General features: G+C 44.8%; 1 protein-coding gene across 3 annotated transcripts in view; it reads right to left on the reverse strand.

The window, feature by feature from the left end:
• Positions 1-13352, reverse strand: part of LOC110536049 (probable E3 ubiquitin-protein ligase HECTD4) — a 75709-nt gene that overhangs the window by 36720 nt on the left and 25637 nt on the right. For all 3 annotated transcript variants that reach the window (XM_036935890.1, XM_036935889.1, XM_036935888.1), the window contains exons 3-9: positions 8006-8095; positions 7770-7897; positions 3775-3883; positions 971-1109; positions 688-858; positions 396-588; positions 16-177 (exon numbers count right to left, since the gene is read on the reverse strand). In XM_036935890.1, the coding sequence (XP_036791785.1) occupies positions 16-177; positions 396-588; positions 688-858; positions 971-1109; positions 3775-3883; positions 7770-7897; positions 8006-8095 (992 nt within the window). The remainder of the gene's footprint in view (positions 1-15; positions 178-395; positions 589-687; positions 859-970; positions 1110-3774; positions 3884-7769; positions 7898-8005; positions 8096-13352) is intronic.

Consider the following 13352-nt stretch of genomic DNA (forward strand, 5'->3'; position numbering starts at 1 on the left):
CATGTCTGCTCTTACTTTTCAGGGAGGACAGACCGCTGGTGCCTCCAAACAGGGAGCGTGTGGTAGAACTGCCAGACACGCCGGGCGGAGACGCCAGCATCACCAGAGAGGTCCCACACACATACATGGGCGTCTTCCTCAGAGTCTTCAGAGGGAGGCCACAGCTAGTGTTCACTGCTGTGGAAGAGGAGCAAAGACATGCTTCACAACACACAACATAACTATACAGGACTAAGGGACGTGAAGTGTGAATTGCACAATGTGATGAGGATAATGGATTCAATCATAATTTTCACTGCCTGGTTATTTCACATTTAATTGAGTGTGAAACAATGTGTACATTATATATATCTAAATAGTGTGAGTGTATTATGACTATTGAGTGTGAGTATTACCGGACTGCTCCTCCTTGACAGTGTTGGAGATGGCAGAGCCAGTGAGAGCGGCCAGCGTGGCGGAGTGGGAGGCGCGGAAGCGCGACATGCGGCTCAGCAGCAGCTCGTTTAGACACTTGGAAGACTCGCCCTCCTTCCGTGTCAGGATCACCCTCTCCTGCAGGACGTCTGCCACACACAACCCTGTCTCTGTCTGCACCGGGAGGAGGAGGAACAGAGGGGTGAGAGAGGGGAACGAGGGAAGAGCTTTGCTAAGCATTGTTGAGAGGTTAGATGAAGCATGCTCACTTACCGACAGCTGAAAGACATCCATGAAGATGGAGTGGCCTTTCTGGGTCTTCTCGTTAAGGCTGGCGGGAGACCACACCCAGTACAGGTAGGTTCCATCTGAGCACAGGTGCAGCGTGGTCACGCTGCTGCCCACAGGGAAGTGGTGGGCTGGCATTGACACGATCTGGCATGCCTGAGACGGGTAGAAAGAGCACAGTCAGTCTTTTAGTGGAGATACACTACTGTGTAATTTGGTCATCATAAGTGACGTCATGAAGCCTGTCACTAGATGCCAGCTGGCGTACCTGAAGGGTGAAGGGGTCGATGACGTGGCACAGCTGATGGGGCTTGAAATCAAAGGAGGCGGGGCGGTGGAGAAGGCAGCCGCTGCTGAACACTACCCAGCCCGCCTCAAACTCCTCATTCCGACAGTACACAAACCCCCTGCACAAACACAAAACCAGGCTCTCCATTTCCTTTGACATCTTGCTCAGAAAGTGAAATCAGAGGGGGATTTCCAGTAGGGCAGAAGAAGGGAACAGGAGGTATCCCTGTGGCAAGGGTATTTTATTGTGGCACTCTCACTTTTTGGGAGGGTAGATATTGCAGATAGATTGTGGCATCCATCAATGTAATTGTCTGCATAATTTCCAATCCCCCCCCCCATACATTTGTTTGTGTGTGTGTGTATATACACATTTACACACACATACAGTACCAGTCAAAAGTTTGGGCATATAGTGAAGACATAGTGAAGACATCAAAACTATGAAATAACACATAGTATTCATAGTAACACATAGTAACTACATGGAATCATGTAGTATCCAAAAAAAAGTGCTGAACAAATACAAATATATTTCATATTTTCGAGATTCTTCAAAGTAGCCACCCTTTGATGACAGTTATGCATTCTCTCAACCAGATTCATGAGATAGTCACCTGGAATGCATTTCAATTAACAGAGGTGCCTTGTTAAAAGTTCATTTGTGGAATTTCTCTCCTTCCTAATGCATTTGAGCCAATCAGTTGTGTTGTGACAAGATAGGGGTGGTATACAGAAGATTATTTTGGTAAACGACCAAGTCCATATTATGGAAAGGACAGCTCAAATAAGCAAAGAGAAACGACAGTCCATCATCACATGAAGGTCAGTCAATGTGGAAAATTTCAAGAACTTTTAAAGTTTCTTCAAGTGCAGTCGCAAAAACCATCAAGCGCTATGATGAAATTGGCTCTCATGACGACAGCCACAGGAAAGGAAGACCCAGAGTTAACTCTGTGCAGAGGATAAGTTTTAGATTTTTTGTTCTATCTGCCATGTCTTTGTGAGACGCAGAGTAGGTGAACGAATGATCTCCGCATGTATGATTCCCACCGTGAAGTATGGAGGAGGAGGGTGATCCTGCTTTGCTGCCTGTTATTTATTTAGAATTCAAGGCACACTAAGCCTCCCGGGTGGCGCAGTGGTTAAGGGCGCTGTACTGCAGCGCTAGCTGTGCCATCAGAGTCCCTGGGTTCGGGCCCTGGCTCTGTCGTAACCGGCCGCGACCGGGAGGTCCGTGGGGCGACGCACAATTGGCCTAGCGTCGTCCGGGTTAGGGAGGGATTGGTCGGTAGGGAACTCCTTGTCTCATCACGCACCAGCTGGTGCAGCTGGCTTCCGGGTTGGATGCGCGCTGTGTTAAGAAGCAGTACGGCTGGTTGGGTTGTGTATCGGAGGACGCATGACATTCAGCCTTCGTCTCTCCCGAGCCCGTACGGGAGTTGTAGCAATGATAGTAGCTACTACAACAATTGGATACCACGAAATTGGGGAGAAAAAGGGGTAAAATTAAAAAAATAAATACAAATAAAAAAAATTAACAAATTCAAGGCACACTTAACCAGCATGCATTCTGCAGCAATATGTCTTCCCATCTGTTTTGCACTTAGTTTGACTATCATTTGTTTTTCAACAAGACGATGACCCAAAACACACTTCCAGGCTGTGTAAGGGCAATTTGACCAAGAAGGATAGTGATGGAGTGCTGCATCAGATGACCTGGCCTCCACAATCATCTGACCTCAACCCAATTGAGATGGTTTGCGATGAGTTGGACGCAGAGTTAAGGAAAAGCAGCCAACAAGTGCTCAGCATATGTGGGTACTCCTTCAAGACTGTTGGAAAAGCATTCCAGGTAAAGCTGGTTGAGAGAATGCCAAGTGTGCAAAGCTGTCATCAAAGCAAAGTGTAGCTACTTTGAAGAATCTCAAATATAAATTATATTTTGATTTGTTTAACACTTCGTTGATTACTATATGATTCCATATGTGTTATTTCATAGTTTTGATTCCCTATTATTCAACAATGTAGAACATTTTAAAAATAAAGAAAAACCCTTGAATGAGTAGGTGTGTCCAAACTTTTGACTGGTTGTGTGTGTGTGTGTGTGTGTGTGTGTGTGTGTGTGTGTATACACACACATACACTAATGGACAACAACTCTTAGGCTTCTACTTCCAGCATATACAGTGCCTTGCGAAAGTATTCGGCCCCCTTGAACTTTGCGACCTTTTGCCACATTTCAGGCTTCAAACATAAAGATATAAAACTGTATTTTTTTTGTGAAGAATCAACAACAAGTGGGACACAATCATGAAGTGGAATGACATTTATTGGATATTTCAAACTTTTATAACAAATCAAAAACTGAAAAATTGGGCGTGCAAAATTATTCAGCCCCCTTAAGTTAATACTTTGTAGCGCCACCTTTTGCTGCGATTACAGCTGTAAGTCGCTTGGGCTATGTCTCTATCAGTTTTGCACATCGAGAGACTGACATTTTTTCCCTTTCACTTCATGATTGTGTCCCACTTGTTGTTGATTCTTCACAAAAAAATACAGTTTTATATCTTTATGTTTGAAGCCTGAAATGTGGCAAAAGGTCGCAAAGTTCAAGGGGGTCGAATACTTTCGCAAGGCACTGTACATACATTTTCCTCTCACTCTCTCTCTCTGCATTAACTATCTATCTGCATTATCATTCCATCTACATTTTCTCTCTGCGTTATCGCTCCCTCTGCATTATCACTCCCTCTGCATATGAAAGCAGGGGTGCCATGTTACCTCAGTGTCCCGTGCAAACCGGAGCCCAGCTTGCTGATTCCTCTCCCAAAGGAGTTAGTGGTGTAGAGATAGAGCCCGTCTGTGGCCAGACAGCGCCCCAGGTCTGTGTCTGCAACAGCAGGGAGGGAGGAAGAGACGGAGTGAGAAACAGCAGAAGAGGGAGAAAAACAGAAGGAGGGGTAAAAAAACAGGGAAGGAGGGGAAAGAGGGAGGACAGTATAGAGAGCACGGGACAACAACAGTGAAAGGGGTGAGGCAACAAGACGATGTCCATCCGTTTGCTTTCTCACATCTTCCCGCCAGTGTGAGGAACCATGGTGCAGGCAGCACTGCAAGAGCCCTGCAAAATGACCTCCAGCAGGCCACAAATGTGCATGTGTCTGCTCAAACGGTCAGAAACAAACTCCATGAGGGTGGTATGAGGGCCCGACGTCCACAGGTGGGGGTTGAGCTTACAGCCCAACACCGTGCAGGACGCTTGGCATTTGCCAGAGAACACCAAGATTGGCAAATTTGCCACTGGCGCCCTGTGCTCTTCACAGATGAAAGCAGGTTCACACTGAGTACATGTGACAGACGTGACAGAGTCTGGAGACTCCGTGGAGAATGTTCTGCTGCCTGCAACATCCTCCAGCATGACCGGTTTGGCAGTGGATCAGTCATGGTGTGGGGTGGCATTTCCTCCATGTGCTCGCCAGAGGTAGCCTGACTGCCATTAGGTACCGAGATGAGATCCTCAGACCCCTTGTGAGACCAAATGCTGGTGCGGTTGGCCCTGGGTTCCTCCTAATGCAAGACAATGGCTAGACCTCATGTGGCTGGAGTGTGTCAGCAGTTCCTGCAAGAGGAAGGCATTGATGCTATGGACTGGCCCGCATGTTCCCCAGACCTGAATCCAATTGAGCACATCTGGGACATCATGTCTCGCTCCATCCACCAACGCCACGTTGCACCACAGACTGTCCAGGAGTTGGCGGATGCTTTAGTCCAGGTCTGGGAGGAGATCCCTCAGGAGACCATCCTCATCAGGAGCATGCCCAGGCGTTGTAGGGAGGTCATACAGGCACGTGGAGGCCACACACACTACTGAGCCTCATTTTGACTTGTTTTAAGGACATTACATCAAAGTTGGATCAGCCTGTAGTGTGGTTTTCCACTTTAATTTTGAGTGTGACTCCAAATCCAGACCTCCATGGGTTGATACATTTGATTTCCATTGATAATTTTTGTGTGATTTTGTTGTCAGCACATTCAACTATGTATAGAAAAAAGTATTTAATAAGAATATTTCATTCATTCAGATCTAGGATGTGTTATTTTAGTGTTCCCTTTATTTTTTTGAGCAGTGTTTATGTCACAAATAAAAGCCTTGGGTGGCGAGTTGATACAATTCCAAGTCTGGAAGGTTAAAACCACTCTCAGACTTAGGAAAATGTAAAACGTTAATTTTTATTCTATGAGTTTCATTTACCTATATAAACACTTATGACCAAGAATCCTTTTTTAAAGAATGTCTTCGGTGGGATAATTGGTATTATCCAAAATAAATCAAAAAAACTTTGGGAGATATGCCCTTCTAAAAATGTTTATTCTACCTGTAAGATTTAAGGGAAAATTGTTCTATTTAAATAAATCTGTTGTTTTCATATTGTTGAATAATTGGATAAAGTTATCTTCATATATTTGTTCATATATTTGTCCCTTAATAAGCATCTTAAGTACTGTATATGCCATTTAGCAGACACTTTTATCCAAAGTGACCTACAGTCATGCATGCAGACATTTTATGTACAGAAGGGTTAATTAAGTCCCACAGCCAGCCAGTTCTAATACATTCTCTTGCTGCCATGTCTATGCCTCTCAACTGGCCTCCTATAGGGGGAGCTGTTGAGGTCCTATAGCCTTACAGAGCTCTCCAAGGTCAGCCCATCGAGTGGAGGAAACAAGTCATCCCACTCTCTTCCTCTTTCTCCCCTTAACTTCAGCTAGTCACCACCCTGCCCTATAACCAACACATGATGCCATCCTCAGCAGCCTCAGCCAATGAGACAGAATGAAATCAGCATGATGACTCCATGTCTCCCTCTCTGGCTAAATGTTGGAGTTCTAACTGGCTGCAGACAAAGGACCAAATATAAAAGATCTAAAGAGGTGAACAGATAAATCATAATAAGAGGCAGCGAGGATTTTGAGGGCCAGCAGAATCACCCCACTCCAACAAGACTTGTCAATTAAAACACAAAATAAACATGTCTAGGCTTATTCACTACCTGTATCCACAAAAAAGGAAACACACCTAACTGCACATACAGAACACTCCCATACAAATTATTCTATAATGGTACTGTGAGAAAGAATACTCTGACAGCACAAAAATGACCCATAGTTCAATAGACCGGAATATATTTTGAGCTTTCAAAAAAAGCAACCCCCCCCAAGGCCAATGGAGTTAATGTTCTCACATACACATAGGCTTTAAAAAAGCGTCAGTATAGAGACAAAGTAGAGTCGCAATTCAACGGCTCAAACAAGAGACGTATGTGGCAGGGTCTACAGTCAATCACAGATTACAAAAAGAAAATCAGTCTCGTCGCAGACATCGACGTCTTGCTCCCAGACAAATTAAACAACTTCTTTGCTCGCTTTGAGGACAATACAGTGCCACTGACACGGCCCGCTACCAAAGCCTGCGGGCTCTTCTCCGTGGCCAACGTGAGTAAAACATTTAAACGCGTTAACCCTCGCAAGACTGCAGGCCCAGACGGCATCCCTAGCCGCGTCCTCAGAGCATGCGCAGACCAGCTGGCTGGTGTGTTTACGGACATATTCAATCAATCCCTATCCCAGTCTGCTGTCCCCACATGCTTCAAGAGGGCCACCATTGTTCCTGTACCAAAGAAAGCCAAGGTAACCAAACTATCGCCCCGTTGCACTCACTTCCGTCATCATGAAGTGCTTTGAGAGACTAGTCAAGGATAATATCACCTCCACCCTACCTGATACCCTAGACCCACTCCAATTTGCTTACCACCCCAACAGGTCCACTGATGATGCAATCGCCATCACACTGTCCTATCCCATCTGGACAAGAGGAATACCTATGTAAGAATGCTGTTCATTGACAATATCTCAGCATTCAACAGCATAGTACCCTCCAAGCTCATCATTAAGCTCTCCTGTACTCCCTGTTCACCCATGAATGCGAGGCCATGCACACCTCCAACTCAATCATCAAGTTTGCAGACGACACAACAGTGGTAGGCCTTTTTACCAACAACGACGAGGCGGCCTACAGGGAGGAGGTGAGGGCCCTCGGAGTGTTGTGTCAGGAGAATAACCTCTCACTCAACGTCAACAAAACAAAAGAAATGATCGTGGACCCCGCCATCCACATCGACGGGACAGTAGTGGAGAGGTGGAAAGTTTTAAGTTCCTTCTGCGTACACATCACGGACAAACTGAAATGGTTCACCCATACAGACAGCATGGTGAAGAAGGCGGAACAGCGCCTCTTCAACCTCAGGACGCTGAAGAAATTTGTCTCGTCATCTAAAACACTCAAGCTTCTACAGATGCACAATCGAGAGCATCCTGTCGGGCTGTATCACTGCCTGGTACGGCAACTGGTCTGCACAACGCATCACCGGGGGCAAACTACCTGCCCTCCAGGACAACTACAGCACCCGATGTCACAGGAAGGCCATAAAGATCATCAAGGACAACAACCACCCGAGCCATCAAAGCTGGGACCGAGAGGCTGAAAAACAGCTTTTATCTCAAGGCCATCAGACTGTTAAAACAGCCATCACTAACATAGAGAGACAAATCCCTACATCCCTTTACATTTGTGTGTATAAATAAGGTAGTTGTTGTGAATTTGTTAGATTACTTGTTAGATATTACTGCATTGTCGGAACTAGAAGCACAAGCATTGCTACACTCGCATTAACATCTGCTAACCATGTGTATGTGACAATAAAATTTGATTTGATTACCTTTGCTCTCTGCCCCTCCATTGCTGCTGTCAGGTGTAGGCAGCATGTCCTCAAAGCCCCAGGAAACGCTGTGCTTGCCCCCGAGCAGACAGGACGGGGAGCCTGGCCCCCCCTCCAGCACTAGGAGTCTGGGTGGGACAGACAGGGAGAGAAAGAGGTCACAACCACGGCAAGACAGGGAAGGGACACAAGGGTGTCTCACCAAGCACATCCAGACATAAGGATACTAGACTCACTTGTAGAGCACATCAGCCACAGGGAGCTGGCCCAGGTCTGTCTGTTTCTGCAGCAGGTGAACAGTGTGGATAAAGGTCTTTAAAGACCCCCTGGAAACACAAAGCACGTGTGTTAAACTAGGGAAACGGAGGGAGCGAAAGTCAGTGCAGTTGAGAGGTCTTCTCAGGTAGTTCCAGTTGTGTGCACTAGAGGGAATGTTGCTCCATGCTTCAGCTGTGTCGTGTGTGTGTGTGTGTGTGTGTGTGTGTGTGTATGCTTCTAGGATAGTACAAAATGTTACTTTACAGTCATACTAAAAATGGATTACATTTTGAAAATCGTCATCTACATCCAATACCCCATAATGACAAAGCGAAAACAGGTTTTTGTGAAATGTTTGCAAATGTATTCAAATGAAAAAACAGAAATAGTTTTACATAAGTTTTCAGACCCTTTGCTTTGAGAGTCGAAATTGAGCTCAGGTGTATCCTGTTTCTATTGATCATCCTTGAGATGTTTCTACAACTTGAATTGGAGTCCACCTGTGGTAAATTCAATTGATTTGACATGATTTTGAAAGGCACACACTAGTGATGCACCGAAATGACATTTTTGTCCGATGCCGATATTTTCCTTGCCAAAAAAAATTGATACCGATAATTGATTTTTACAGTTTTAGCAGCCTTTTAAGCATTCTAGTACAGTTAAATAGTTAACATGTAACAATATTCGTCTTCCTCTGACAAGGAGTATGAAGGATCGGACCAATATGCAGCGTGGTACGTGTCCATGTTGATAATTTATTAACATTGAACACCAAAAACAAATAACAAGGAGAACGAATGAAAACGAAACAGTTCTGTCTGGTAAAGACACAGAGACAGAAACAATCACCCACAACTAAAATGGGGAAAACAGGCTACCTAAGTATGATTCTCAATCAGAGACAACAAACGACACCTGCCTCTGATTGAGAACCATACCAGGCCAAACACCTAAACACAAAATAGAAAAAAGAACATAGACTACCCACCCCAACTCACGCCCTCACCAAACTAACACAAAGACATAATAAAGGAACGAAGGTCAGAACGTGACATAACACACACATGGACGCAGCGGTCTAAGGCACTGCATCTCAGTGCAAGAGGCGTCACTACAGTCCCTGGTTCAAATCCAGGCTGCATCACATCCGGCCGTGATTGGGAGTCCCATAGGGTGGCGCACAATTTGCACAGCATCGTCAGGGCCGTCATTGTACATAAGAGTTTGTTCTTAACTGACTTACCTAGTTAAATAACGTTTTTTTATATATATATATATATCCACGCACGCACACACCAAAAAGTTATTTTGTTGGCATTTACGTACGACCCCATTATCAGTAAAACATAATCAAAACCTATTTCTTTCACTTACTTGCTGTGCTGTTCCGTTGTTCATTTGTTCAGTCGTTTCATTCTCAACCAGGATATCTATGGAATGCCGTTTGGGCCTTTGCGTGTCAAAAAAGATACATATCAAATAACACGACATAATCTGTTTCAGTAGCTACAGTTAGCTAGCTAACTATATAGCAAGGTGTCGTCACCTAAAATAACCCTCATTTATATGACAGTTCTTATTTGTTGAATGGTTGTCGGACCCATCTATGTGAAGCTAGCTACAATAAGGATTAGGCACAATAGTGGACCTTGCGGTTAGCCTTCAAAATAAAAGTATGGCATAATGCTAATATTTGTATTCATATGCATCACTGTCAATGACATACCTTTATTTTGAAGGCAAACAGCAAATTCCACTATTGTGCCTAATCCTTACTGTGGCTAGCTTCACAACACATAACCCGGTCCGGTCAAGACCCACAAGCCAGATGAAGCTAGCTGGCTGCTTATTACCTTAGCTTTGGGCAACAGGGTTAAGTAGCTGGCTAGCTATTTATTTTCATGAACTGAAGTTCAATTTCAATAACGAACAACAAGTGGCAACCTAGCTAATACTTACTCACAAGGATTCCTAAATCATGGCTAAGAATAATGACAATGACTGCAGTTTCTACTGGTCATTGTTTTTAGGCTGGTTGTATTGGTGCTAGCTAAGTACCAAGCTAAAATTAGCTACCCCAGAAGTTGCGGGCGAACAAATTATGCTTTATTACCAACGCGGTATTGTAAACGCATCATTTGTGGCCGGTGCTTGCTTGTTTGCTGACTTTTTTGTACAGCTTTGACAGGGCTACTGTATCTTTTTGGACATGCAAAGACCCTAACGGCATTCCATAGTATGTATGTCGTGAAGCTAATAGCAGTGACGCTATTACTGTGTAACTCCGGTAGGGCAACATCTGAAAAATAGCGCACTTGGTAGTGTGTATCGGTACTCGATCAGTCTGAAAAAACCAACATCACCAATAACAGAACGGTTTATTGTCAAGGGTTGTCTCGCAGAAATATTCTTACTCTTTCAAATGACTGCTCGACTGCTCGATCCACACAGCAGACATTGTGTGGGCTAGGTTAGGAATGCTGTGTTGCACATGTTGTGCAAAGTTTTATATGCCGTTATTACGTCATGTACGGTACCTTTGACATCGGTTTTTAACATAGGCATTAAACGACATCGGCCAATACCGATGTTGCCATTTTTAGCTAATAACGGCCATTTCACCGATATGTTCACCGATATATTGTGCATCCCTAGCACACACCTGTCTATATACGGTCCCACAGTTGACAGTGCATGTCAGAGCAAAAACCAAGCCGTGAGGTTGAATAGACACAAGATTATGTAGACACACAGATCTGGTCTAAGGGTACCAAAACATTTCTGCGGTAGTGAAGGTCCCCAAGAACACAGTGGCCTCCATCATTCTTAAATGGAAGTTCGGAAATGCAGAGACACTTCCTAGAGCTGGCTGCCTAGCCAAACTGAGCAATCAGGGGAGAAGGGCATTGTTCAGGGAGGTGACCAAGAACCCGATGGTCACTCTGACAGAGCTCCAGAATTCTAGAGGAAACCTGGCACCATTTTTACAGTGAAGCATAATGGTGGTAGAATCATGCTGTGGGGATGTTTTTCAGAGACTGGGAGACTAGTCAGGATCGAGGGAAAGATGAACAGAGCAAAGTACAGAGAGATCTTTGATGAAAACCCGCTCCAGAGCGCACAGGACCTCATACTAGGGCTAAGGTTCACCTTCCAACAGGACAACGACCCTAAGCACACAGCCAAGACAATGCAGGAGTTGCTTCGGAACAAGTATCTAAATTTCCTTGAGCGGCCCAGCCAGAGCCCGGACTTGAACATCTCAGGAGAGACCTGAAAATAGCTGTGCAGCGACGCTCCCAATCCAACCTGACAGAGCTTGTGAGGATCTGCGGAGAATTGTAGCGTCACACCCAAGACTCAAGGCTGTTATCGCTGCCAAAGGTGCTTCAACAAAGTACTGAATAAAGGGTCTGAATACTTATGTAGATGTGATATTTCCATGTATTTTTTGTACACATTTGCAAAAAGAAAAAAAAATGTTTTGCTTTGTCATTATGGGGTATTGTGTGTACATTGATGAGGAACAAATATATTTAATACATTTTACAATAAGGCTGTAACGTAACCAAATGTGGAAAATGTCAAGGAGTATTTGAAAGACATTGCACTGTATTTGAAAGACATTGAAGTTATCATTGTGTGTCAGAGTTTTTGTTTGTGCCTGTGAGTGTGGCTTAGGTAACTGTATTCACATGAGTCTTGCTGGTTCCCACATGTAATAAACAACAGATGATTCAGCCTGGAACCAGCATCCCCCTCCCCACCGCAGACCACTTTACACTAACACATTAACAAGACGTGGTGTGATCATAACAACATAACAACAATTCCTCACAATTCCTCACAATTCCTAACAACAATTCCTCACAATCAAAAGTCAACCGCAATATCTATCAAGAGAATTCTCTTCGAATTTAATGACAGCCGCATATATTCCCACCCAAGCAAACACATCGATGGCCCTGAACGAACTTCATTTGACTCCATGTAAAATGGAAACTACATATCCCGAGGCTGCATTCATTGTAGCTGGGGATTTTAACAAGGCTAATCTGAAAACAAGACTCCCTAAATTCTATCAGCATATCGATTGTGCAACCATGGTTGGTAAAACCCTGGATCATTGTTATTCTAACTTCCGCAACGCATATAAGGCCCTCCCCCGCCCTCCTTTTGAGAAAAGCTGACCACGACTCCATTTTGTTGCTTCCTGCCTATAGACAGAAACTAAAACAGGAAGCTCCCGCGCTCAGGTCTGTTCAACGCTGGTCTGACCAATCTGATTCCACGCTTCAAGATTGCTTTGATCACGTGGACTGGGATATGTTCCGCATTGCGTCAAACAAAAACATTGACGAATACGCTGATTCGGTGGGCGAGTTAATTAGCAAGTGCATTGGTGTCGTACCCACAGGAACAACTAAAACATTCCAAACCAGAAACTGTGGATTGATGGCAGCATTCACGCAAAACTGAAAGCGCGAACCACTGCTTTTAATCAGGGCAAGGTGACCAGAAACATGACTGAATACAAACAGTGTAGCTATTCCCTATCAAAGGCAATCAAACAAGCTAAGCGTCAGTATAGAGACAAAGTGAAGTCGCAATTCAACGGCTCAGACACAAGAGGTATGTGGCAGGGTCTACAGTCAATCACGGATTACAAAAAGAAAACCAGCCCCGTCGTGGACTAGGAAGTCTTGCTCCCAGACAGACTAAACAACTTATTTGCTCGCTTTGAGGACAATACAGTGCCACTGACACGGCTCGCTACCAAAACCTGCGGACTCTCCTTCACTGCAGCCGACGTGAGTAAAACATTTAAACGTGTTAACCCTCGCAAGACTGCAGGCCCAGACGGCATCCCCAGCCGCATCCTCAGAGCATGCATAGACCAGCTGGCTGGTGTGTTTACGGACATATTCAATCCATATCCCAGTCTGATGTTCCCACATGCTTCAAGAGGGCCACCATTGTTCCTGTTCCCAAGAAAGCTTAGGTAACTGAGCTAAACGACTACCGTAGCACTCACTTCTAACATCATGAAGTGCTTTGAGAGACTAGTCAAGGATCATATCACCTCCACCCTACCCGACACCCTAGACCCACTCCAATTTGCTTACCGCCCCAACAGGTCCACAGATGACGCAATCGCAACCACACTGCACACTGCCCTAACCCATCTGGACAAGAGGAATACCTGTGTGAGAATGCTGTTCATCGACTATAGATCAGCATTTAACAACATAGTACCCTCCAAACTCGTCATCAAGCTCGAGACCCTGGGTCTCGACCCCGCCCTGTGCAACTGGGTACTTC

Source organism: Oncorhynchus mykiss, chromosome 11 (genome assembly GCF_013265735.2).
Source record: "Oncorhynchus mykiss isolate Arlee chromosome 11, USDA_OmykA_1.1, whole genome shotgun sequence".
Taxonomy (NCBI): Eukaryota; Metazoa; Chordata; class Actinopteri; order Salmoniformes; family Salmonidae; genus Oncorhynchus; species Oncorhynchus mykiss.